Source organism: Sarcophilus harrisii, chromosome 4 (genome assembly GCF_902635505.1).
Source record: "Sarcophilus harrisii chromosome 4, mSarHar1.11, whole genome shotgun sequence".
NCBI classification, from domain to species: domain Eukaryota; kingdom Metazoa; phylum Chordata; class Mammalia; order Dasyuromorphia; family Dasyuridae; genus Sarcophilus; species Sarcophilus harrisii.
In genome coordinates, this window is record NC_045429.1 from 357547786 (window position 1) to 357573623 (window position 25838).

Genomic DNA, 25838 nt, shown 5'->3' on the forward strand with positions numbered 1-25838 from the left:
AAACGTGTGGGTGCGGGGGCGGGGCATTTGGCCTTAAAGTCCCTACGTTCCGTGGCTCTGCTCCCTTTGTACTCCCAAGGCACCTAGCAGGGCGGGTCACCGGTCAAGTGCCGGCTGCAAGGACCACACCCAGCGGCAGCTGCAGCCTCCCGGAGCCTCGGCTGTTTATCCGTACCTAGGCGGCTCGGCAACAGCTGGAAGGGGACCGGGGTGGGGGAGGAGGGAGACGCGGCCAGCCTCGGCCGGCCCGTGTCCCGCTCGGCATCTCGGAGAGTGGTCATTGGTCAGAAAAGCCCCACTTCCGGAGAACGAGGCGACCGGAGTGAGAGCTGAGGGATCATCCCAGCGGGACCGCAACAGAACGCCGCTCCATCTTCCACCCCCCCCCCGGGCAGGGCCCCGAATGGCCAGCCCGGAACGGACTTGCAGCCTGTGCAACTCATTTACGGCCCAAAGAGGGCGCGTGAGTTGCTCCCCCCGCCTCCCAAAGCCCCGCTCTTTCCGCCCACAGCAAGAAATCAAAGTCGGGGTGCTCAAAAGCGGAGGGAAAACTTATGAATCAAAGGGCCGGAGCCCAGACGCTGCATAACAAAGCAGCAGCCCCACCAGGAGGGAGAAGGAAGGAAAACTCCTTTACTGGGCAAAAAGCGTCTGGGAAGGGAGGAGAGCCGGGAGGAGAAGGGGGTCCGTCCCCGCCTTTGATGGACAATCTGCCCAGGAAACAAAGACGCAGAAGGCTGGAAGGGGCGAAACGTCCGGGCGGAGGGGTGGGGGCCACCGGGGAGGGGGAGAAGGCGCCTTCACTCCCTCATTGGCCCCCTCGGATGACTGAGACCTTGCAGGCCAGCCTCAGCCAGATTGGCCGGTTGGGGCGCACGCGTATTCCCATACCCACACCCGAGGAAAGAATTCCGAAGTCCTGGGAGAGTTGAGCATGTTCTTGGTCCCCTCTCCTCCTCCCATTCCTCCCCCGTGAGCCCTGGAAGAGCATGTTTAGTTTGAGCTTTATTTTATAGACGGGAAAGCTGAGTGTGAGTGTGTCTTGCTCATAGTATCACAGTAGAGCTTTGGATCCTACCCAGGTCCCCCATTAAATCTTAATTCTCCCCATAGCCCCATTGTTTGCGCCTCTGAAGGGAAAACCACATGTGTCCAACTGAGACAAGCCCTGGCTGTTCTCCTATGCCGGAATCACTACCCCGAGCCCTTTCCTCCCAACGTCCCCATCCCTTGTGTTTGGTTCGCAGATTGTAGCCCGCTGAGCCCGTTCCCCACCTCCCCAGTCTCCCCAGTTCTCTGGAGCTGACAGCAACTGGGCTGTTATGACCGTGAATTATTCACGACGCTACAGAGAAGGCTATTTCCAACCAGAGCCGCGCCCTCCTCCCAGCTCCATGCTCCAGTGGGCTTAGGAAAACATATTCCAGTGGAGCCTCATGTACTAATTCCTAGCTGGAAAATGGGGATAATAGTAGTATTTGCCTCCCTTCTCCCAGAATTGTGGGGATAAAATGTTTGTCCAGAAAGCGCTATAAAAATGCCATCATCATAACACCGCTGAGGCTGTATTCCCTTTCTCCAACCCCATGCTTGCGTCCTTCTGAAGCCCAAAAGCTCCTCCGGGACTTGTAATCAAAGAGCGCACACCTGGCCTTTGTGCCTAATGTGAGCCGAGTCTCTAAGGAGACAGAGAGCAGTAACAGTCTTGGGGGAGGAGAAGAATTTATTGGTTCTTCCTCCATCCAACACACGCACATCGTGTATCAGCTGTAAGCGGGCTCAGCCCCAGGCAGCCTCCCCCCAACGCCCTGTAGCCCCATGCAGTGCATGAGCAAAGCTCTCCTGGGTGGAGAGGGAGGGAAAGGATGAGCAGCAAGGAACGTTCCCCCCACCCCACCCAGAGCAGGAAAGAGAGGGACATCAGTCAGGGGGAGGTTCAGCAGATTTTTTTCCTGCCAACTGGTGCAAGGAGGCGGTGACAGAAGCTGGTCCAAGGCCAGCTGGTAGCTCGTGGCCCGTGTTCACGTGGGCCTGGATGGGTGTCGGGCGGCCCAGAACACAGGTTAGAGCCAGGTGGAAGTCAGCAAATGGTGTCGGGGCTCACAGCCCACTTTCTTGGCTGCCCCCGTTGACGCTGTGAGGGCGCGTAGCTCTTTCTAGCCTTCGGCCAGACAGAAGGCGGCGAAGGGACGAGCCGGAGCTGAGGTCTCCGCAGCTGCGCAGGTGAAGGCTTTCGAGTCCAGGCCGGCTCCAAGGGCTTCGCTGTACCTAAGGGACAAAAAGGTGGGGGAATCAGACTAGGAAACGGTCCTGGCCTGGGAGCTCAGTCCCTTTGGAGAAACTTCAAGCGGTGGTCAGTGGAACACGGGGAAGCGAACCTTACACGGGGGCTGGGGGCTAGGATCATCTGTAAGGGAGAAGGGAGGGAGGGAGGAACGAAGCCATCTGTCTCAGAAGGCCCGTGAGACGATGAGACTGGAGTGGGAGCACTTAGCCCGGCACACAGTAGGTCCCTAATGAAGGCTGAGAAGCTGCCTGAGGAGAAGCTCTAGGGGCCTGGCTGAGGGGATTCAGAAGAGCGATGTGACACAGTCACGGTCCTAGAATCAGGATGGAACGTGTGGGCGGAAGGACAGATCAGGGCCAGGGGGGCAGAGGCTATTTTTGGCTGGATGAATTCCCCTTGATTCGTACCTGCTTATGGCCATGGACGCCATGTCCACTGGACTCCTGTACCCTCTTGGACATCTGGAGGAAGCGAGTCACTAAGCCACGACCGGGCCAGCTGCCCTTTAAATCCCCCAAAGAGTGGGCAGGTGCAGGCCCAGAAGGCAATGGCACCTTTCTCCAGGTGGGCACTGGACGCCGTTTCTCAGCTGAACGGGCACGGAGCAACTTGGGGGAAGGGCAAGGGGCAAGGCGGAAGAGGCAGGCTTCAGAGCAGAGCCCTGCAATGCAAGGAGGAAGAAAGATGGACAGTGGTCACCCCACACGCGATGGGCACATTCTCCCTATCGTGCCCACCCAAAGCCCAACTTGTATCTCGACCTGTGTCTGCAGAGGAGAGAGAAGCAGCTTCCTCCTCAAGCACTTTGGTATAAAGGTCCCTGAAATCAGCTGGACAGGGGGACAAAGAGAGAAGTAAGTACCTACAAAGTGCTCCCTCGCAAAGACACCATGGGCTTGTTCTCCCACGGAGAGCCCTCCCCAAACGCTAACCTCATTTCCCTCAGTTATTTGCTCACACTCCCTCCTATATTCTCAGGGACACTAAAACCAACCCTCCCCTGCCACAACGACCTCGGCCTTCCTCTGCCCCCTCAGGACTGCCCCCCCTCCCACCCCCCAGGCGCCTCACCAGTCTCGCTGGACATGGCAATGCCCGGGTCACTATGGGATCGAAGCAGCAAGGCGGGAGCCGGCTGAGGAGGCCGGTGCCCAGGGGGGGTGAGGGAGCCTGAGCTGTCACTGAATCGTCGGGCAGGGGGCCGGACGGGAGGGGCCTCTCCTCGACCTCCTCCCCGAGGTCCCCGACGACGGATTTCTGGGAAGCATGGCCCAGCCCAGGGGGGCCAGCCTTCTAGCCGGTGGCAACTTCGGGCGGCGGTGGGGGCACCAAGTGTGGGGGGGGCTTCTGGGGCGGAGCAGGAGTAGGAGCGGGCAGCTCGGGGTGGTCTTGGGGTCAGGGGACTATCCTCGAAGGGACCCCGGAGCCCACAGTCCAGGCTGAGGCAGTAGCCAGCCCGGCTCCGCTGGATGGATCGGAAGAGGACGTAGTCCACAGAACGCACAGAACCCTGGAGCTCCAGTAGGCACGAGTCTTCAGATGGGCTAGAACCGCCGGGGAGGTCTCCAATGGCCGACAGCACCAGGGACCCACTGTCCATGGACACTGTGAACACCAGGCATGCCGGGTGACACTGGGCCCTCATCCCAGCCTCGGGATTTTGCCCTCCCGTAATCATTAGGATCAAAGCATCCCCACCACCCCAGCCTCTTTTCCTTTTGTCCCCATTCCCCAGAACTTACTTAGATCAAATGAAATAGTATGTAATAATGAAATAATGTATATAAAGCAATTTGCCCTATCCTGTGAGCCTCCGTTTTCACCCAGCCCACTCCTTCCTCCTCCCAGAACAATGGTACCAAATTCAAATAGAAAATGGGGATCACAAAACCATATATAAGAATCTCTCTGGGCTACATGTCAACTTTATTGTTTAAATATAACATCATCTATGTTTTAATCTACATTTTATTTATTTTGTCAAATATCTCTCCACTACACTTGAAGCTGGTTAACCCACACCCGGAAAGGTGGTGGGCCCAGGTGTTTTGACATCTCTGCTCCAGAAGAAACATCCTCAGAGCCACCAATCCTAAGTATCTCTTCCCTCTGGTCCCACGATTCCTAGATTCCCTTCTCCAGCCCCGATTCTGATTCTCTAATATTTGGACCCCAAGGTCCCTGACTCAAGCTGGGTCCCTTAACGTCCCACCCCGTACCCACCAAGCTGGGGGGACGCTGCCTCCCCCAAGCCCATCCTCTCACCGTCCACGATGGAAGCCACGCGGTCACAGATACAGGAACTATCATGAAGCTGAGGGTCAAAGAGTGTGGCCTGTGGGGAGGTAGAGGGATCAGGGGCTGGCTCCTCCTTTCATCCATCCACCAACTATTCATGGTGAAGTGGAAAGAGCTCTAGATTTGGAGGCAAAAGGTCGACGTTCTAGTCCCAGCTTCTCCATTGACTAGAGGCGTAATTTTGGGCAGTGACCTTCTTAAGTTTCAGTTTGCTTAGAATGGGATGATAATAATACCCTACCCTGCTTCCTGAGGTGGCTGGGAGGTTGGAATGAAATAGTGATGTGGAAAGAACTACAAAGTACTACGGAGAATTTATTGTCGTTATTACGACTCTTGCCCAGCCCAGCCCTGCCCTCCATCCTCAGCTCTGTCCAACCCCCTCCACATCTCACCTGGCTATCTCCTCGGAGTCCCATGACAGCCTCATAGGACGGGGGGCAGTCGGTGGGGTACAGGGGCACTGGGCTGTCCATGGATCCATTATAGGTGATGCTGGGAGAATGTGAGAGAATGTCAGCCGAGGACCCCTCTCCAGTTCCCTTCCCACAACTCTCTCCCTTTCCTCCCTCCCTCCCTTGCCCCCAGCCCTGTCCCACCTCTGAGCGTCTGTCTCTGAGCTGCAGGTATACTCTGGGGGGTAATACGGAGGTGGAGGCACCGGGGGCACAAATTCTTCCAGGTCCAGCATGGTGTGGAGCAGAGGAGCTGGGGGAGACACGCAGCCCAGGGGCCCCAGAGTACCCGAGGCTGAGTGTTCGGGAGCCAGCTGGGCCGGGGAAAAGAACCTGATCATGGAGGGTCCTGATCCCTGCCCCCTCTTTCCTGTGGGCCCCTCCTTCCCACTGACACCACCCCAGCCCCTTTCCTTTTGTCCCCACCCCCAGAACCTGCTTAGATCAAAAGAAATACTGTGTAGAAAGCCATTTCCAAATGCTAAAGTACCTTATAAGTCTTGTTTATCCTCGTGGTCCTTACTATTAAGGCCACACCCTAGCTCCTCTCCCAGCTCAGCCCCCCTCAGAATCCTGTAAGCACACACTAGCCCACACCCAAATCTCCCTCCTCTGGCCACGTCTTTGGCCGCTGGAGCCTCTAACCTCCCCGTTCTTCCTGACCTCTGCCCTCCCCCACCCCGGCCGGACGCACACCTCTGACCCCTGACCCCTCACATCTCCCTCTTGGCCCCGGCACCCCCTCTCCCCCCGGGCCCTCCCTCAGCGCCCCCGGCCCTGGTTCCCATCATCTCACCGTGTGCACAAGGTCGAGAGAAAAGATCTGGATGCAGCAAACAATAGCGGAGAGAGCACAGACAATGGCAGCACAGACCGTGAGACCGCAGACGCTGAAGAGGAGGTTCTGAGGGAGCCCCGGCTGCAGTCAGGCCCCGCAGTCCCAGTCCCAGGCCCGGCCCGCCCTCTGCTCCCCCGGGGCGCCCGAGGAGAGGGAGCCGCGTCCCTAAATGGGCCCCTGGGAACGGGGGAGACGGGGGCCTGGGGAGCACGGGCCCCTTCCGGAAGGGGGCTCACCTTGAGGGCCCCCAGAGCATCAGCGCAGGTTGTGCTCAGGGAGATTTTCAGCTCCTGTCCCGAGTCCCTGCAGGGTCTGGGCAAGTGAAAGGAGGGACAGCAGACACAGACCTTCCCTTCCTGGGTTGGGGGACAACACTGGAGAGTGAGTTAGGAGCATGTAAGCATTCACGCAGCCCCCGGACCCTCCTGCTCTTTCCTGCCCCCTTCCTCCTACCATTGAGCATTCTTGGAAGTCGCGTGCCAGCTGAGCATTCTTACAGGAAAGCACCGAGCCGGCCAGGCTGAGCATGACACAGAGTACGGAGAGCAGAGAGAAGAAGGAGATCTGGGGGCACGGAGGGTCCTGGGCTGAGACCGGGCTAGAACCACAGGTGTCCCCGGGAGCTCCCTCCCAGGGGGTCCCCTTTCCATCGAGGCCCCTCTCCCCTCTGCAGGGTCCCAGAGGGCCCAAACTGCCCACCATGCATCAGGGAGGGGACTTCCTCTTAGAGGACATGAGGGGCACCCCCCGGGGCATCCCAGAGTTCTCAGTGCGAGTGGGTTTGGGTGGGCACTACTCCTGTACCTACCACCAGAGTGAATGGTCTCTTCCAGGATACGATGCCAACTACCCCTGAGAATGCCAGCTGCAGACAGATGGGCACAGCCTCAGGCTCAGCCTGTGAGGGCTGCCCCCTGCCCCAGGCCAGAGTCAGAGATGGAAGGAACTCAGGCTAGGAGAGTTGTGGGTCAGTGGGGGCCCCGGAGGCAGTGCTATGGAATGGGAAAAGGGAGGCAGGGGGGCTGGGATCCCAGGCGGGGGAGGGGAAAACAACAAAGAGCTCTCCTCGGGGCCCCAGGACTCACCGAGAAGCCGGCCCAGGACGGGTAGGACCTCTTGATGTTTTCCGTGGAGGTGACTGAGGAAGCCACCATGCTGAAGGTGACCACCAGGACACCTAGTATCACCTGGGCCAGCCCCAGGGTGAGCAGAGCTTGGAGCCAGGGCCGGTGGAGCCGGAGATGGGTGAGGCCTCTGGTGCTGGGCCGGCTGGTCAGGGAATGGCTTGAATCACTGGGTGAGGGCATTGTGCCCACCCCCGTGGCGCCTGCCTCTGTTGCAGTGTCCCCCTGGCACCTGAGAGCATCTCAATGAAACCCAAGGGCCACTCCCTTCTTCTCTCCTCTTGCCCCCCTCCCTCACCCCTTAGCCCCAGAACCCACCCCCTGCCGGGGTCCCAGGGTGCATGGCCCAAATGTTCCAGCTGGAAGGATGTCAGAGGGCCCTTGAAGAGACTGGGGTGGGGAGGGGGGGAATCCGCCTGTCCCCCAGGGACGGAGGTCACGTTGGGGCAGCGGGAGGTTCTCTCCCCACAGCAGGCAGGGGGTGGGCACAGTGCCCGGGGGCAGCTCGGAGGGAGGGGGGGCACCGGTTCATTTCATCGCCCTAGGGATGTGGGGTGGGGGAGGGGAGCAGGGAGGGGCCAGATTCCCCCAGGGAAGGTGGAGGTAGGCTCTGGGATGCTAGACAACAGACGGGTTCCAGAAAAGAGTCTGGGGGCTTGGGGTGGGGATGGAGGAGTGGGAAGGGGAGGGAGGGAGGGGCTGGGATGGGACAGGAGATGCAGCAGCGGCGGAGGATGCCTGCGGGCGGGGGAGAGTAGTCGGACCGGTGGGTCCGGAGGCCCAGGTGGGCTGTCCCTTAGAGCTCCGGGCTTCTTTGTGGGGTATGGTCCGCTTCAGGGCCGGCTCCCCGGGCGGCCAGCCCAGCTCGGCTCCCCGGGATCCTGGCTGCAGCAGGTCCAAGCGGGAGGCAACGGGGTTGGGGGGAGGGAATGGGGGGATGGAGAGGAGGGGCGGAGTAAAAAGGAGCAGCGCGGAGCAGGCTGGGAGCTGTAGTCGGGTCCTTGAGCCACTAAAGTGGGGAGGAGGGGGCGGAGCGGGCTCTACGCCCTCCCTGTCCCCTCCCCCCCACTCTGGCTCGGAGTAGCCCATCCGGGCCGGAGCCATTCACTCCCGACCTCCCACTTATCATCGCATTTATCTCCCGAGCTCATCCTGCCCCGCCCTACTCTCCCCTCAGCAAAGAGCTGGTTCCGGCAGCCGCGGCTTCTCCCCCAGGCCCCGGCCAGGCAGAGGGCGGGGAGAGTCCCACCCCTCGCAGCAGCGCTGCTTCTGGGGCCCAGCCCCCGTTGGTCCCAAACCCCTTATTTCCCCAGGTTCCCCACAAAGACACGGAGGCTCGGCTCCAAGCTCGACTTTCCTTTATTTAAATAACTGAAGCATTAGCCTTGGCACAGCAAAGGGAAGCGGGGCTCCCGGGAGGGGGGGCGGGGGGAGGGGAGAGAAGGGGGCAGCAGCAGAGAGGCCTGGGGAAGGGGGCCGAGTTGGGCAGTGGTTGGGACTGGGAGCAGCGCCCCTGGGTCCCCCTCACCCTCTTGGGCAGGCCAGTTCTCACGGCCACAGGTAAAGGAGAAGAGACAAGGAATAAAAGTATCCGTCCTTCCCCAAAACCGACCCTAGGAGAGATCTAAGGGGAGTAGAGCCAGCTTCATCCAGAGCCAAGGTTGGGGTGTCCAGCCGGGGAGGGGGAAGTAGGTGAGGAGAACTTTATGGGGCCCGGAAGGCATTGTTGGCTGCCCCCGCGGCCGCGTTGGCCGCAGCCGTGCGCACTGCGGGGTTGGAGAAGACTCCGGCGGCAAACTCTTGCTGGGCCTTCTGGAAACTGGCACCTGTGCGGCGGTACAGGGAGTGGATCTGGGGTTGTGAGAAAGGGGAAGGCCTTTACCATGGTGCCGGCCACCCGCGACTACTGGGCGGAAGGAACGGCCAGTCTGACCAGTCACCTCTTCGGCCATTCCTCTCCACCCCCAGCTGACCACTTGTAAGCCAGGACTGGTGGAGACAAAGCAGCAAAGGGAGCCCAAAGGCCAGTGGTGAGCAAGTATGTGCTGAGGGCAGCTCTGGAGTTGAACTGAGAGGTCCTTGGGTGCCCCAGGAAACAGACCCTCAACCTTTACCAAGTGATTCTAGCCCGTTGCTGACCCACAGCCCCAATGATACTGGATATACTGAGACCTTACCAGTGATGGGGGTTATAAATAGGGAAAGGGGCAGCTAGGTGGAGCAGTGGGTAGAGCATCAGCCCTGAAGTCAGGAGGACCCAAGTCAAATCCTGTCTCAGACACTTAACACTTCTTGGCTGTGTGACCCTCGGCAGTCACTTAACCACAATTGCCTCAGTCAAAAAAACCCCCCAAAAAACCAGTTAAGAATAGGGAAAGCACATCGACTAACTGCTCTTCTATGGCTCCTTACTGCATCTTAACAATTGGTTTTTAACCTTCCTTTTCAATGTTCATCATATTCAAATCCATTCGACAAAAATCGCCTATCTACCACAGGCAAGAAGACACTGGGGAAGATACCATGATAGGTAAGACCCAGTCCCTGTTCTTGGGTTGCTATGTCTAGCCTGCACCTGCAAGGCTTCACAATAGTCCCCCCAAGTCCTCCACCTTCCCCAGCCAGCCCCAGGTCCTGATCCTCTTTACCCGCTTCAGCATCACAATGCCCAGCACAGCAATGCCAGTGAAGAACAGGGCGACTAGCAGCATGAGGACAGCCACAACCGTGTTGATCTTCAGCACCATCAGGGCCGAGATCCAGCCACTGCCATCCAAAGAGAAGGGAAGCACCCGTCACACTCGGGCCCAGCGTGGCTGTCTTGGGGCCTCCTCCCCAGCCATCTTTCCAGCTTCCCATCCATCCCATTACAAGTCCCCACCCTGCAGATGCTCCAGCCCCTGTGGCTCCACAATCGTAACTCTGGGCCAGCTCTCCTCCTCTTCCCTGCTCAATCACAACAGTTTTTAGCAATTTCTCTCCTTTCACTCTGATTATTTACTTCAGCACATTCTATTCACTCTCTCACTGCTGGATGTTTTTGCCTTTCTCCTTGCTTATTACATTCCCTGTTCTATACTCTCCTCTTCCAGGAAGCCTTTCCAGACTATCAACAGATTTTCTCTTAATCACTCCTTCCCATCACTGAGGTCTAGAGCTCTCCTGTCAATTTTATGACTTTGTCTTAAAATTCACTTTTCCCCTTCAACAAACTAGAAGCTATCCAGACTTTAGGCTAGTCCCTGGTACATAGTAGGTGTTTAATAAATGTTTACTAACCAAATAGTAGTTCATCTTCTTTCTCTGAATCTCTTGCTACTGAATATATGGCACTAGAATTCTGCCTATATGGAGCACTCGTGACAAACAAGAGATGGGGCAGAGGGAAAGTGGACAGGCTAACCTGAATCCTGATGATGGGATGCCGATAGCCGCCAGCACGTATATCACGTCCTGGACGAAGAAAATGAAGAAGAAAACGAAGAAATTGAACGAACTGTCACTCCTGCAGGGAAACAGAAACAGATGGGAGGAAGAGATGTTAGCCACAAGGAGTAGACCTGGAGCACCCTGATAATCTGCCTCCCTCCCACAGTCCCATCCTTGCTCACCTGAAAGCCTTGTACATAGGGCGGTACCAGCAGACAAAGGAGCAGGGTGTGAAGAGTAGGGCCCAGAGAATGGAGAGGCCAAAACTAGAGCCACTGGAAATAGGGGTCACACAGAAGGAGGCCAGGCAGGCAAGGAAATTCAGGAGAAGGGCCAAGGTACTGCCTGGGTGAGGAGGGGGAAAAAAGGGGACAGCTTCAACATGGATGAAAATACAAGTTTACCTTAGTATTAACTACCCAAAGACCTCATCTCCATAGGATAAAAAGATGGTAAGGAGATGTCAACCAGTCAGCTCAGCCATCACCTACTCCATAAAGTTTTCACAGTTCCAACTAGATGAAAATGTCCTTTTGTACTTCATTTTTTCTACAGGGTAGATTTCTCCTTTGTCCTATCCCACACTACCTTGTATTTATTCACGTATATGTGTATTTCTCCACTAGCCACATACTGATGAGAATATAAGCTCTACAAAAGCAGGGACTATGTTTTTGTTTTTGTTTTTTTTTTTTCTATCTCTAATGGCTAACATATAGTAAGCACTTAATAAATGTTTCTTAAATTTTAGTAAATTAAAAAAAAAAAACAAATATTGATCCAGCATTCCCATGGCAGAAATTCATAAAAAGGAGGAGTCTAGCCTTCCAGAATCCTCTAACCTAACAGCAAAGGCAAATTAAACAAATAATAAATATGTGATCACCTGTGGAACTATACTTAGAGGAAAGGGAGTGAGAAGTCGGAAATATGCTGGCAGGATGGAGAATGGACCAGGTGGTGGTAGGGAGATCAAGAAAGAAGGCTTCCTGAAGGAGAAAGCCTTGAGTTATGATGGTAAATTAGTGAGGGATATTATGACAGGAAGAAGCTTCTTTAGACATATGAAGTGGCAGGGCAGCTAGGTGGCCCAGGCAGGAGGACCTGAGTTCAAATGTGACCTCAGATACTTAATACTTCCTAGCTGTGTGACCCTGGGCAAGTCACTTAACCCCAATTGCCTCAGCAAAAAAAAAAAAAAAAAAAGGAGATATGAAGTGGCTTAGAAACAAAAGAAGGAAGTTTCAGGCTCTCTTTTCCTCCCTGAAAGATACTCTTATTCTTCTACCTAAATAAAGCCCTTTGGTTCCCCACTACTCACACATCCAGAGGTAGTACATGGTAGACACTGTCTTCTGGAACTCCTGGGGAATTTCCATGGAAATGTCTTGGAAGAAGCAGGGCTGGACAGGACAGAATGAGGGCAGTGGGGGCCAGTTGTTCTGTCGGGCTGCAAGGTATAGAGTAAGCAGGTGAGGAGGATACTAGAAAGCTGTCAGAGATCAAGGGGGTAAAACTCAACAGAAGACAAATCTCTGTTTTCCATCAGGAGGTTCTGACTCAGATGCCCATGAAGGATGCCAGTGAGGGAGTGGTAGCAATGGCATTAAATGGAAACAATCCCATCTCTTTTTTTTGCTCATTTGAGAACTTTAGAAGACTTCATCCCCTGCCTTCATCCCACAAGAGCTGGCATGGTGTTTGGTTGCCATCACCAAAGACCTACTAGCAGAACCCCCCAGAGCTGCATGCCGCAGCTCTCTCTCCCGCCGGTCCAGCTCCTCTGCCTTTCGATTGAGCTCTTCCTGCCTTTTCAGAAGTTCTGCGGTGGCTGCTGCAGCTGAAGCCTATCCAGAGATAGAAAGGCAAGGGTGAGTCAGGCCTAGCTCAGTACACTAAGGACGTCTCTGAAGGGTACTGCTTAGTTCCAGGTACTACTTTACACACAATACCTGAGTGTTATAGGAGCCATAATTCTTGGGTTCTGTAGGGCTGAGTTTTCTGGAAGGCTGCTGGTGGGGCTGGGCTGTTGGTGGAGGTGGGGGGGTGGGTGGCTCATAGGAAGGTGATGACTGTTAGATGATAGAAACAGTCTTAGAGTTAACCTTAAAACTCATTTAACTTTCCAAACTACATGTAGTACAGCGATTTGAAGTTGTCAACTTTTCAACAAATAAACGTCGAATGGAATCAAAAATTGAATTCCCTTTTCACAATCCCTGTATTCCTGATAGAAAGCCCCCTGATAGCTAGTTGAACACTTCTAATAAGGGAGGGAGCAGCAAAAGAAAGTTCTAATTATTACTTCTCTCTTGCTTTGATAAAAATAGGGAAATACAAAGTCACTACTTTGATTGATTCTCACATCCTATATGAGCCATTAGGCAGGAGCCCAAGGCTTCTTCCATCTCTCCTTTTCTATCTCATTTCCTGAAACCTGTTTTCTAACTCTCTAGTAAGACGAAAAAGCTTCCTATCACCTGTTTTTTCTCTGCTCTCTCCTGTCTCTGAAGCTAAGTACAGCCTGTTTTTCCTCTTATCTTTTCACTGTTCTCCGGTCTTCTTCCTTATCCTCCTCGATATTACCAGTGTTTCAGGAAGCCTCCCTACACTGACATCATTAGCTCATCACTTTTCATTCTCTCCAGAGACGATTTCAGCCCCTCTCCTTTGTTTGGCCCCTGCGTGGAGCGGTGGGATGATTCTAAAATAAAATGAGCGGCTGCCCCTTGCTTCCCTGGGAGCACAATCTGGTGGTCTGATAGCTAACGCGAGATCCTTTCTGAGCTTCCTGCCAACTCCTCCTGCTCCTCCAGCACTCAGATCGGGTGGGCGGCAGCGTTTTCAAATCTCTGGTCATGCCCCGAGTCACACGCCACCCACTGAAGAAAGGGACAACGTTTCTTCCCCTGCCCGGCGTCCGGAGCTTTCCCCTCGGGGACTCGGAGGTCTGCTTTTGCTCCCTTCCTAGAATCAGACCACATCTACCCGTCCCAGGCACGGACTCACCTCGCGGTTCTCAAAAGGGTTGTAGACATCGAGGGTGGCATACTGGGGGCTGGGTCGGTGCTGGGTGACGGCTGGGTCCTGGGGACAGAGACTAGGGGCTCAGGGTGGCGTTGCGGGCAGAAGGGTTCCCGGGGAGCTCCCCCTCCTAACCAAGGAAAATAGGGGCAGGGTGGGGGAGGGAAGGGAGGCCCGACTTGGACAGCCTTCCCGAAATCCTGCACCCCGCCACCCACTCTCCCCAGACAAAGGGGGGCCTATGTTGAGACACTGCCCTTCCCCCCCAGTCCTGTGCCGAAGGTCCCTTTGGACAGAGAGGAGGATGAGTCGGGCTGCCAGGCCACCCTCCACGTGTCAATCCTTCCCAGGGGTCAAATGTCACCAGGTGTTGAGGGTCAGAGGTCAGCCTATGCCCACCATAGAAGGGGGCTGGTGCCTGTCACCTGGAAGGGGTTGTCAAACTCGCTGGATTCGGCGAACGGGTTCCCACTATTCCCGCTCTGGGCCATGTCGGAAGGTCTGGCCTCGGCTTCGGCTTCAGCCTCGGCCTCGGCCTCAGCTCAGCCTTCTTCTTCTGCTCCTCCTCCTCCCCTCCACCGCCTCTTCCGCGGCGGCGGCGGCGGCAGCGGCTCGCGGGGCCTCGTCTCTGTCGGCCCTCCCCGCTTCCCAAGAGCTCTGATTGGCCGCGAAGACCGGAAGAATCTAGGGGATCCCTGCAACAGGGGACGACTACGCATGCGCCGAAACCCAAAGCGGAAGCAGAGGATAATTACTGGCCTGTCCCAGTCCGGATTCTGGGTACCGCCCCTTTCCTCATGTGACTCTCGCGAAAAACTACGCCTCCCGGTAGGCACTGCGCCATTAACGCTCCTCAAGTTCTGCCCCATGTGTTGTGGGAAGCCGTGTCCCCGTGTCCTCCGGCACTTTCCCCTCGGGCCGGACCCCACTGCTTACCACGTAACCGCAAGCACCAACACACCCCCGATCTGGAGTTTCCAGGCACCGGTGGCTTTCCACCTCATCTCCAATAACCTAGGTACGTCCAACTAGGATCGGCCAGGGCCCGCGCACGGGCGTGCTCAGTTCGCGGCCCCGCCTCGGCTCCCGGGGTTTCCGCCCCGCTCCATCGATGGCAGCTTCTAGCCTCGCTACCGGGTTCCTCGAGAGCTGGCAGTAGTGCCCCCTTTCAGAGCACTCAAAAGCCATCCGGTTATTTTCCCCATAGGAAACTCATAGGGTGGGGATGACAAATTTGACCCCATCTGGAAAATGCTCAGTTGTTCTTCCGATACCCAACTCATCTTCCCGAACTCCAAATTTCAGATGGGTCAGTTGAAGCACATCATATTTTATTTCACAAAGACTGTACAAAATTCCTTATAAAACATAGGGTAGGTACTACCTCACCACCTCACGCCCTCTCCAGCACTGCTGGAAAGAGCAAATGAAGGCCCGAGAGGGTGTTGAAGGGACAGCTTTATATACAGGGCTTCAAAGAGGGAAGAGAATAAAGGCCAGAGAGCTCTGCTGTATTTACACTATCTCACATATTCACAGGTTTACAAAGGAGCCAGGAGGAGGGTGAGGGAAGTTACTCCTGCTCCATTCTTTTGTATAAAAAAGCACCAGTGTCCCAGATTGGCCACTCATTGCCGGAAGAGGCAACCAGGGGCCCCAGGCCCAGTTGTCACCGGCTGATATCCCGACTGGAGTCCCACACCTTAGCGCTTGGCGGTTCAGCCCTAAGGCGGGCAAAGAAAGGATGTTGAAGGGCTTCGCCCAGGGTCAGTCGCTTGGCAGGTTCATATTCTAGCATGCTCTCAATCAGGTCAAATAGCTGGTGGTGTTCATCTGCCTCTGATGTCAGGTATCGCTGGTGGAGGGCAGGAAAAGGGTGAGCTGGGCTGCCCAGGGAGATGGGACCCTCCATGGTGGGCAGATTTGGTTGTTTAGGCTGGGTTTTGAGTTCTGAAGAGTATCTACCCCAGACCAGTAGCCCATAAGCCATCCTATGTACCTCCCAACACACTCCTTTGATTTCACAGCTCAATGTACCCAAGGACACTCATCCTTGATACATGAAACCAATTTTCCTTATGTCTTCTATTTGACGTTTCCTACAGTTAGAGACGGCATTTGTTCCTTAGATATCCAGGATGCTGCCTTGACCTCTGACTGATATTTTTCTGAACCACTGTTTTCAGTCTTTCAGTTCTGTCCCCCAATAATCACACTTTTCCTTCAATTCCTTCCAACCCCTTTACTAGTCCCCAGATTTAAAACCAGTCTGAGACTCCACCATCCCCAACCCTGCTCACCCGCAGAGGTTTGCAATTCTCTCGCACATAACGGCCAGCCGATGTGTTCTCATCCCAATCCAGTCGACCCCGGTAAAAATACTTCTGCTTCCTGTTGGAGGTGGGGGTTTAGGGGATTCAAGGGGTTCACATTCATAAGGAGAACTCCCCCACCTCCTTGATCTCAGCATCATTAAGTAGAAAGAATGCTGGTTTTGGGGGCCAGGTTAAGTACCTAGCTTTGAAATCTACACATGACAAATGATTTTCTGTAACCGTGAGCAAGTTAATTGACTTTTCTGACCTCCATTTCCCCATCTATAAAGGAGATAATACTCCACAGGGTTATGAGAAAATGAGAAAATGTATGTAATGCACTTTAAAAGTCTTAAAGCACTATAAAAACATCAGTTTTATTATTATATCCCTAGGCCTTGGCTGGCCATGAAAAATATAAAGAAGACTGATGAGAAAATGTACCCACTTCTCAGGAAATCCCACTTCTCAGAGGAAGAGAATGAGTATTAAGGCTTCACCCAACCTGGGCTCTCACCTACCTGGTTTTTCTGATCATTCGAGAGGGAATGGGCCCCAGGATCCTCTCCATCATGGCCAAGTGTTCTCGGTTGTCATGAGTCTGAGGAAATGAAGAGATAAATGGTCCATGGGCAAGGGGAATGATAAGATTAACTGCTAAGGAGACAGAAAAGCTTCTGAATGGCAGAGATGGGAAGGAATGATGGGTTGGGAAAGCAGGCAGGTGGATTCTCAGAAGATGAAAAGGTAAGTGGGTGCCAAGGGGTGATGCAAGGTGCCCTTTCCCTCTCACCTGGAACAAGGTGAAGCCAACGTAGTACTCAAAGATGATGCAGCCGATGCTCCACACGTCACAGGGCTGAGTCCAGCCGAGCTCTGGGTGTGGGGATGGGAGGGGGGGAGGGGGAGATGGTGCTGTGAGGCCCCAGGTGGCCCCACCCTCATCCCACCCCACCCCAGATGATCTTACTCTCCCTTACCCAAGATGACCTCCGGAGCTCGGTAATGTCGAGTGGAGACAATGGTGCTATGGTGTTCATGGTCAAAAGTGGCACTGCCAAAATCCACTACCCGTACTGCTGTATTCTTCACACTCCGTTCATCCCGTTTCTAGAAGAAAGACAAACAGAGATTTAATTTCAGCTTTTGGCATAGTTATGACTTGGCTTTGTGCTTCAAGCACTGAAGCATTCATTCTCACAAAGAATCCTTGAGGATGTGGGCCATTTTTGCCTTGCGCCCACTCCTTCACCAGCCAGAGACACTTCTTGCTTCCCAGCCTCCACATCTACCTCAGCTAAGTACTTTCAGAAGTGGAGGCCAGTTGAGAATCAAGAATGATATCTGCCAATCTGAGTCTACATGTATCCAGAATATTTCTCAATGTGTAGCACTTGTTTATCTAAATAAGAATGTGAGTACATATGCATATACACCTTTGTGTATATATGAACGATGGCTAGAGTCAGGGGAAGAAGGCCAGTGCTATCCCCCTTTGATTCCCACTCAGCTTTTCTCTGTGGTGGTTTTTCTCTGGGTATGCAAACTAGCTGAACTCAATTGCCTAACAAACTATCTGAAGGAAGAGAAGGAGCAGACTGGAACATAAGTTTAGCCAGAACTACAGAAATGTGGAATCAACATCATTAATGTAACATTTGACAGAATTAAAACAAAACAAAACAAAACAAAAAAAAACACCTCCCAACTGAAAAGTAGTTCTTAGTTTTTCTCAAATTCTCTTGCAATTTAAGCTGATTTTCTTCCTTTCATTCTATTCTGGTATTCTTGGTCTTAGTGGAAACTGAAGTGGAGGCAGGGAGAAAGGAGAAGATGTGGGAGAAATAAAGGTGGAAGGACAGGAAGCAAGGGAACAATTGGAAGTGGCACAGCTGCCCCTACCCCTTTGCCAAGGGGGCAGGTTCTAGCCCTCTCACCTTCTCCAGGTTGTAGGTGAGTTCATAATCCGAATTCACAAACAGGATGTTTTCTGGCTTGAGGTCCGTATGTGTCAGCTTGTTGTCATGGAGGACTGCAGGGGAGAGGGTGGGGTCAAGCCAAGTCCTAAGCAGGGTCAGGGCTGAATCATCCCAGCCTAGTCCAATGGGTGGGATCAGAACTGTCACAGAGGAGGTTGTATCTAGGAACCGCTCAGGAGTACTCCCTATTCTCCAGCCAATTAACTGACTGCACCAAGAACCTTTCTGACTCATGGCTGATAATCATCTACAAGGTCTACAGAGAAATGGATACATTCAATTCTCAGTGCCAAAGGAGGGGAAACTGTGATAGGTTATAAAAAACAGAATGATCTTGAGACCATGTATCTGGCTTTGGAAAAATCTTTTGGTACTGACCCAGATACATGGAGGCATCTGATGCTACAGAAATCTCACATACTTCAAAGCAATTCATGAAGTTGCCCTATTAAGATCTGACTCAAGAAGAACCATGAAGCTGTCCAGATTCCCTATCCTGAACTCTGGGTCAACTCAACTAGTCTCTGTTCCCCATGTTGTTGCTGAGGGTGGACATCAACCCCCTCTGATGAATGCAGCTTCTAGCCTAGACCAAATGGCCCTATCTAAACATTGGATGTCTGGCTTGTACCTTCCCTGGAAAGAGAGGGAAAGCAATAATTAAAGCGTTTTGGTTTCAAAGGCCTTGTCTTCCAGCTCCAGATGGGCTGAATGTAGAGTGACAGTAAAGAGAGACGGTGGTAGTAACATCAGCCAAGGAGTTAAGTCAGAAGAAGAGGATGTCAAGGTAACATTGAAAGCAAGAACTGCAGATTTTAGCCAAGAGTTCGATGCTCAAGGGCTTCACGAGCGTGAAGCTGAGCCTGAAGAGGTCCCCTAGGGAGGGGGCACTGCCCTGAGCCCGCCTCTGCCCGCCCCACTCACACTTGACGGCCTGACACAGCTGGAATGCCATGTGGCGCACTTGGTGGATGGGGTAGGGCAGGTAGTTGTTGTCTTTGAGGAAGTCGAAAGTGCTGAGGCCCAGGAGCTCGAAGGAGATACACATGTGGCCATGGTAGTCAAACCAGTCAAACATCTGGACACACAGGCTGAGGAGAGAGGGAAGGGGAGAGCAGTGAACCCCCTCTGCCTGCTCCTCCTCCGCCTGCAGCAGTGGCAGGGTGGGCTCACATGGCAGGACAAGGTCAGCAGATTCAGGGTTGGTCAGGGGCCCTGCCTAGCCTGTGGCCAACAACATGACTGCACTCAGGAGCTCTTTTGCACATGATGCTGGAAAATCATCAAGCTAGTTTTCTTTCATCACTAAATAGCTCTGGAGATTCTGTTTCCCTTATGAAGTCTTCCTGGATTGATCAGAGAAAACAGATGCAGGGATGGATAGAGTTTTAGATGCCATTTAAGAGGAGACTTAGATCCAGAGCATGTGTCCATTCAATGTCCTAGGCTATCTTCACTTACTTGGTAGTCTTCTACCCCATGCACTACAAATATAATATTCTCCGGCTTCTGTGACTAGCATGTATTTTTCCCGGCCTCATTGCTAAAATGCACTCACTCTTGACCAATGTTTGTTATATGTATGCACACACACCTCCAGTTCACTTACGTGTCTACCCATACATGTGCCCATGCACATGCACACACACAAAGAAGCTTATATTATAGAGAGAGAGAGCCAGAGTCAGGAAGACCAAGGTTTAAAGACTGACTGTGATACTTACCAGCTTTGTGATCATGGGCAAGTCATAATTTCTGAGCCTCAGGCATCAGTGAAGGCATCCATACCAACAAAACTACATGTCACTAAAGCTAACATTCACCTGGCATGAGCTAAGTGCAAATTAAACGCTTGTTATATTTTTTTCTATCTAGAATGTGTGTATGTGTGCATGCAACGCACGCGCGCACACGTACACACACACTCTTCTATTTCATATTTTCGCTTAATGCTTTTCTACTGCCAGTATGTCTTATGTGAAATATCTATATACACTGCATCTTTTTGAGATCATATAGTCCAGATATCAAGGATTATGTCATTACAAAAAGCTCTATTACCATCTAAGATTAAGAGCTTATTAAATTTTTAAAAATGCAATCGAGTATGACATTATTGGAGATAAATAGAAAAATGACAAGAAGTAGTACTTGTATCCTCTTGTTTCTTCCTGTTTTCCAAGTGCCCCCCCAAATCCTGGGTGTCTCTCTTGCATAAGGATGGAAACTCAGGCCTTCCTTTCCTGCCCTGCTTACTTCTTATTGTCTGGGTCCTTTTCGTTGATCTTCTCCAGAACATTGATTTCCAATCGTGCTGCTTCTTTGTACTTTTCCACATTCTTAATGATCTTTAGGGCAACCCGAGCTCCACCCCTGCAGGATGGCAGGAAAAACTGTTGGTGGGTACTCAAGAACACTCCAGAATCTATGAGATTGTCTAAGAGATTTAGAAATAAGCAAAGTGTGCCCTAGATATGCTCCATCCCTCTATTTCTGGGGTTATGTGGGGGGACAAAAAGGGTTAAGAAAGAAGGGGTCATACCTTCTATGATCCACACACTGTACAACTCGGCCAAAGGTCCCCTCTCCTAGAGTGCTCACAATCTCATCTGAAATGGTACAGAATAGGATTGGGGGGAGAGGGAAGGAGAGAAAAGATAGGGTAAGTTTAATTGGTAGAAGATGAGCATATTGACCTGGGGGTAGGAGATGACAGAAAGGGGAGACAGATAAGTCATTGGAGGAGACCCCTGACTGATTCCCACCACCTAAACCCAGGGTCAGAAGAACTGGAAGTGGGCTATAGGGATCAATTTATAATAACAATTCAAACCACCCATATGACAAACATCACAGAGAAGAGACAGAAGAGGCAGTGACTTGGGTTGGCATAGGGGAGATTAAGATGTTTATAGGACCATTACAAGCTATAGGATTGTTACGATTTGGCTTGTACATCGCTCTTGTAGCCAGTCCCCGACGTGGTAGATGAGGTGACCCTCAGCGTCGTCCTCCACACTCTTGGCTCTCCGGCTGCTGTGCTGCTGTCAGGGGGCGGTGGGGGGTAGGAGCGAGCCAGGTGTCGGAGCGGGGGCCGAAGGGAGGCGGGGTGAATGGTAGAGGGGCCACCGGTCACAGGCGCCCAGCCAAGGGGGACAGACGATGATGGGGGACAGCGGAAGGTAATACGTCAGATGTAATAAGGTAGATTGGGGACAGAAGAGAGAGCGACGTACAATCCCAGGTCCCCAAATCCAAAGTGGGGTCAGGAGGAGGGATGGGGCAGAGCAAAGAAGTGGTTTAGTTGCTATAGTCACCACAGTCCCATGACAGACAACAATGTCTCCTCCATGGGGCAGAGATTTACCCTACCCCCCACCAGTTACCCCCACAGAGATGGGTACAGAGCCCAGAACTTGAGGGAGAGAGGCATATCCCTAGCAAAGCCTCAGTTTAAAATTAACTATTATTACTAGATAATAAAAAGCAATTAAAGCGTTTAAAACAGAGCTGATCTTCCTAAGAACAGCAGGTATAATATGCCAAGGAGGGCACTCAGTAAGCATAAAGGCATAGTGTCCACATAATCCAAGTTCTAATGTCCTGGTGTCCTTTAAGAGCCAGAGAGGTTCAGAAGAGGAGTACTGGCCTAGTGCCCACCACAGTATTCACACCCCGTAGCATAGATGAGAGCAGGTCATTTCCTACTTACCCAGAATCCTAAGAGTCTTGAAGAATGGGGAGAGAAGAGATGATGTTGAGTACTCACCGAAGATGAATGGCTGAATGTCCGGCTATGTCGTCTTCGCCGCCTGTGTTTCCTACGGCTACTGCGCTGACTACGATAGCTGTCATCCCGATGGTACTCATAAGAATGTCGATACTCAGCTTCATAGTAAGGTTCCCCTCGCTCCCGGCTGTAGTCACGCCTGTAGCTGCCACAGTAGCGTCGATCATAAGCCCGCCTGTCAGAAGAATGCTCATCATAGCTGAAAGGACAGAAAGAAGTCCTAAACATTAAACCTTTTTGATTTAGGAAAGACTTCTTTCCCATTCTTGTACAATTATGATGCTCTGCCATACCATATGACATCAAACAACATAAACTCATTCTCCTTCTCTTCTCCAGTTTCTATTAATTTAGGGAAAAAAGGAAGCTCTACTAGGAAATGGCTATCTTCTCCTAGTCATCTCAGGAACCCAAGCCTTGAGAGAGTGAGATAAAATACCCAAAGAAAACAGCCCCACATACATATAAGCACACCCACCTCTCAAAATACAGCACAAAACAAAACCAACTTGAGCTCTTTTTATCCCCTTCTTTATGAGGCATTGACCTCTTTTTAGACACTTTTCCTGAACTCCACTTATTATCCACAATGCCAGCACTCTCACAGACCTATCTTATATCTTACTAATCTTTGATCACTTTATGTGTGTGTTCTGCTTCACTGACCAGACTGCTAATACATTGTGAACAAGAACCTCAACAATTTCTAATGTTCTTCATCACTATCAATTCCTATCTTCCTACCTTCCAGAACTCTATTTAGAATGGGTATTTAGTAAATATTGTTGATACTATAACAGTTGCAAAGTTTATAAAATTATACCAATTTTGCAATCATGCATTTCTGTTGACATGTTTTTTCCTACTCTGAGTTCCGTAATGACTTCCTAGCTCCTCACCTCCTAGAACGGACATGATAGCTGTCTTCTCGCCGGCGCCGCCGAGTCCGGTCACTGCTGCTGGACCAAGAACGGCTTCTCCTACGCTTATGTTTTCGACTGCGGTAGTGTTCATGGTAGCTGCCCCGGCTGCCCCGCTCTGAAGAACGGTATCTTCGGGGGTGAGGCATCTGAGAGAAGAGGAGGAGACAAGTGAGGGAGGCAGGGCTTTGTGATCAACACTGAACTTTATGTCTCTCCTACAAAGACCTGTGGTGTTGAATAATCAACTTCTTATATGATCTCCTTTATCAACTACAACATATTCCTCCTTTGTGCATCTCACTCTATCCCACTAGTGATACCCTTTCCTCCTTTCCAATATAGCTCAAAATTACAAGATTTTCATAAATAATCCTACCTAAATTATTCTTCTACCTTGACTTTCCTTAGTACTATATGCTTTTATTGTTGAAAACACATATAAAACATGGTGTTTTGGGTCTATTATCCTTGCTTTTGCTCTCACTGTTCTTTATCCCTGGAATGATATCCTCAGTTCCTTCTACTGTTCCATTTGCTATTACAATTCTATGGATCGAAGTCCCAGAACTGTTAAGGTATCTTAACTAGAGTGGTTCCCCCACCCATCTACTGAAATTCTATCATATAAACCCCACCTTAAAACATTTCCTTCTTCAAAAACTTTTCCTCAGTCATTCCCAACTTAACACGTTGAAGTTTTGCATACACGCATGTTATCTTGTAATAACTTTGTCCTATTCCTTTCCTTGACTATATTTTTCACAGAAGCAAGAAAAGTCTCTTTATTCTTTATTCCTTTCCATGCATCTACCACAATGATTTACACATAATAGGTATTTAAAGTAAACAACTGCTGCATAGTGGCTGAAAGATTGTGAGATTATAACTGGCAAGACTCTTATCATGGGACCTTTCTATGGTTCATCTTTGCATGGGATATAACACAGAACAGATCTGTGTTAAGCTATTTTAGCTTATGGAATATATAGCAAGTCTTCAAAGTGTATTGCTTATATGATCTAATGCCACTTTGTGTTCATACTGTTTCTTCATCTAGCCTGTAAGTATATTAAAGACAAGAATCTTAATTTTATAGCTAATTCCCTTTGCCAAAACTCTACTAACCCCTTAGAACACTTAGCAGGATTCAGGTAATTATACAGAATGAATATCAAATAAGTAATATCAATTCACTATTAGAGTTCTAGGGATCCGAGTCCCAGAACTGTAAGGTATGCTTGGAGTGGTCCTCCCCACCCCCAATCTCCCTTAGAATGTTTTCTTTAGAGAGCCTCTAGCTGGAATCTGCTTTCCAATACTGTTCCCCTCTCATATTCGGAAGGTATGAAGAATGGCTGGTTTTTAAATTGATATCAGCACTTGGCTAAGACCCACTACTCTCCAACTGCAGTGGAGGGGTAGGAAGGAGGAGGAAGAACACTAATCCTTTTACTCCTTCTTCCCCACAAACCAATTGTGGGAAACTTTCGGAGGGAAACTGTAATCACAGGTGACTGAGATTGGAAAGGGTTGTATGTGCATTTGTATTCGTATGTGCATACAAACAAGGAAAAGGGAGGGTTTCAGGAGCAGAGGATTCCAGGTGGGAAGAGTTCCATTACACTACTCGGTCATCTGGGTCACATTCCGAGTCTCTCCCTCACTCCCAACTCCTAAGTGAGGAGACCGATATTTGGCTAGACTCTTGGTCCGCGAGTAAAGAAGAAAAGGAAACACTAAAACACTAATTTCTCAAGATACTAGTTACATCTTCCTCATCTGTAAAGTAAGAATATTTACCTTACTTCTTAAAGTTATAACTAATAAACTTTGACAATGTACTCACAGCATGCTTTTGTCATCTTAAACCTGTACAAATCTTACAATTCCCAAGCACTGAAAACGCTCTTCCATTTCGATTTAGTTCTAGAACCTCACCTGCACCTAGATGTTTCCTATGGAGCATCTTCCTTTAAGCTACTCCTAAGGAAACCTCCCACACGGCCAACTTCTCTCTCCCTCCCCCCACCATTTGCTCCAGCAACCATGTTCCAAGGCTGCACCTCCGTTATCATAAACTTCTAGGGAAACCTCTTGTACGACAAACTTCTAAGTCTCCTCTTTTTTCCTAGTTGCTCAAGCAATCAAGGCCCAAAAAGCTACCGAGGTGCTCCAGCAGCCTGTGGTTTCGGAGCCCCAGCCTAACTCCTGCTAACGTGTTCCGTCCACGAAGCTCCAAGACACACCTCGGTCCCTGACCCCTGGTCACTTCGGTCCCTTCCCCCCTTCCCCAGACCTTCCGGATTCTCACAGGACAGGACCAGCCCCCTCCCACATCCTTCCTTTTCTCAATACCACTGCCTCCTTCAACAACTAGCAACGGCCCCTCGCCCTCTCGCACGGCCGCGACCCCAGGCCCTCTTTGGGGCCGGCACCCTCGGTCTCCGGTCCTCCCCGCGGCGCGCGCCCCCGCGCCCGCCATCTTGCCGCGCGCCCCCGTGGCCCGCCAGGCCGCGCGCTCACCGTTCTGGCTGCGAGGCCCGTGCGCTTGTCCCACAGGAAGTCCGTGATGGCGGCGGCGCTGCGGCCGGAGACCGGCCCCCCACCCCCCGCGGCGACGGTCTGCGGCTCCTCCCTCCCGCCCGCCCCACGCAACCTGGGGCCTCGGACCCACCGAACCCGGCCCCGGGCCCCGCTGCGCTCGGTTCCGCTTGCGCCCGGCCCTCTCCCGCCCCCCGGGATCTATCGCCTCCACGCCGCCCGCAGCTCGCCTCCCACCCCGGGCCTGGCCCCGGCCACGGCTCCGGCTCCGGCCCCCGGCCCCGGCTCCGGCTCCGGCCGCTCCACTCCGCCGCCGCCGCCGCCGCCGCGAGCGAGCACGCACGCACGTCCTGCGTCCCTTCCCAGCTCCCTCCGACTCCTCCCGTCGGGGTCGCGCACGTCGCCGTCGTCTTCACGTTTACTCGCGGGAACTTGTCCGTCGAGGAAGGCGGCGAGGAATTGGAAGAGGAAATGGCTTTCTGAGACTGCTGGAAGGGCCAATGGAGAACGTGCTGGAGGGCGCCCGGGTGTGCCGGCGAGGCGTCAGCCGCATCTCTCCTACGTCTTTTCTTTCCCTCGCCACTGCCCCGCTTGCCCCGAAACCTTATCCTCTGGTCCGGGGCTTGAGTCGGTCCTGGGAAGTGCTTTGAGATCCTTCGGTCTCCTGATGAGCTGCGGATGGAGGGAAAACGCTGAGCTGCAGGGCAGTCAGTGCCCCGCCTTTGCCCAGTCACCGTGCTGAAGCGCAACTGATGACGGACTCCTCGCTTCCAAAGTGGAAATGGGGGTCTCCTCCCCCACCGCTAAGCTCACAATCTTGAGGGAAAGAGCAGCA

General features: G+C 52.3%; 3 protein-coding genes across 6 annotated transcripts; all 3 read right to left on the reverse strand.

Moving 5' to 3' along the window:
- Positions 1 to 1705: 1705 nt before the first annotated feature.
- Positions 1706 to 7944, reverse strand: FAM189B (family with sequence similarity 189 member B). Of its 2 annotated transcripts, none has more exons than XM_003768070.4 (12): positions 6964 to 7944; positions 6687 to 6743; positions 6332 to 6442; positions 6115 to 6234; positions 5837 to 5944; positions 5185 to 5354; positions 4981 to 5080; positions 4553 to 4622; positions 3359 to 3892; positions 3049 to 3117; positions 2695 to 2948; positions 1706 to 2268 (listed from the first exon to the last, which is right to left on the reverse strand). In XM_003768070.4, exons 1-12 carry the CDS (start codon positions 7183 to 7185, stop codon positions 2101 to 2103), a joined length of 1983 nt encoding a protein of 660 aa, XP_003768118.1. In that variant the 5' UTR covers positions 7186 to 7944; the 3' UTR covers positions 1706 to 2100. The 2 variants fall into 2 exon arrangements, with proteins under 2 accessions (XP_003768118.1, XP_031822566.1); XM_031966706.1 differs by having other exon boundaries at positions 6115 to 6252.
- Positions 7945 to 8343: 399 nt separating this feature from the next.
- SCAMP3 (secretory carrier membrane protein 3) lies at positions 8344 to 14145 on the reverse strand. Of its 2 annotated transcripts, XM_003768073.4 has the most exons (9): positions 13881 to 14145; positions 13441 to 13518; positions 12384 to 12503; positions 12158 to 12278; positions 11753 to 11881; positions 10614 to 10776; positions 10406 to 10507; positions 9651 to 9768; positions 8344 to 8853 (listed from the first exon to the last, which is right to left on the reverse strand). In XM_003768073.4, exons 1-9 carry the CDS (start codon positions 13944 to 13946, stop codon positions 8707 to 8709), a joined length of 1044 nt encoding a protein of 347 aa, XP_003768121.1. In that variant the 5' UTR covers positions 13947 to 14145; the 3' UTR covers positions 8344 to 8706. The 2 variants fall into 2 exon arrangements, with proteins under 2 accessions (XP_003768121.1, XP_031822570.1); XM_031966710.1 differs by lacking the exon at positions 12384 to 12503 and having other exon boundaries at positions 8615 to 8853; positions 13881 to 14126.
- Positions 14146 to 14769: 624 nt separating this feature from the next.
- Positions 14770 to 25102, reverse strand: CLK2 (CDC like kinase 2). Of its 2 annotated transcripts, none has more exons than XM_031966709.1 (13): positions 24986 to 25102; positions 22439 to 22608; positions 21519 to 21738; positions 20706 to 20790; positions 20292 to 20358; positions 20006 to 20122; positions 18674 to 18840; positions 17708 to 17802; positions 16751 to 16880; positions 16564 to 16646; positions 16292 to 16371; positions 15756 to 15846; positions 14770 to 15310 (listed from the first exon to the last, which is right to left on the reverse strand). In XM_031966709.1, the coding sequence occupies exons 2-13, from the start codon at positions 22606 to 22608 to the stop codon at positions 15125 to 15127; spliced, it is 1491 nt and encodes a 496-aa protein (XP_031822569.1). In that variant the 5' UTR covers positions 24986 to 25102; the 3' UTR covers positions 14770 to 15124. The 2 variants fall into 2 exon arrangements, with proteins under 2 accessions (XP_031822569.1, XP_031822568.1); XM_031966708.1 differs by having other exon boundaries at positions 20706 to 20793.
- Between the last annotated feature and the right edge of the window lie 736 nt (positions 25103 to 25838).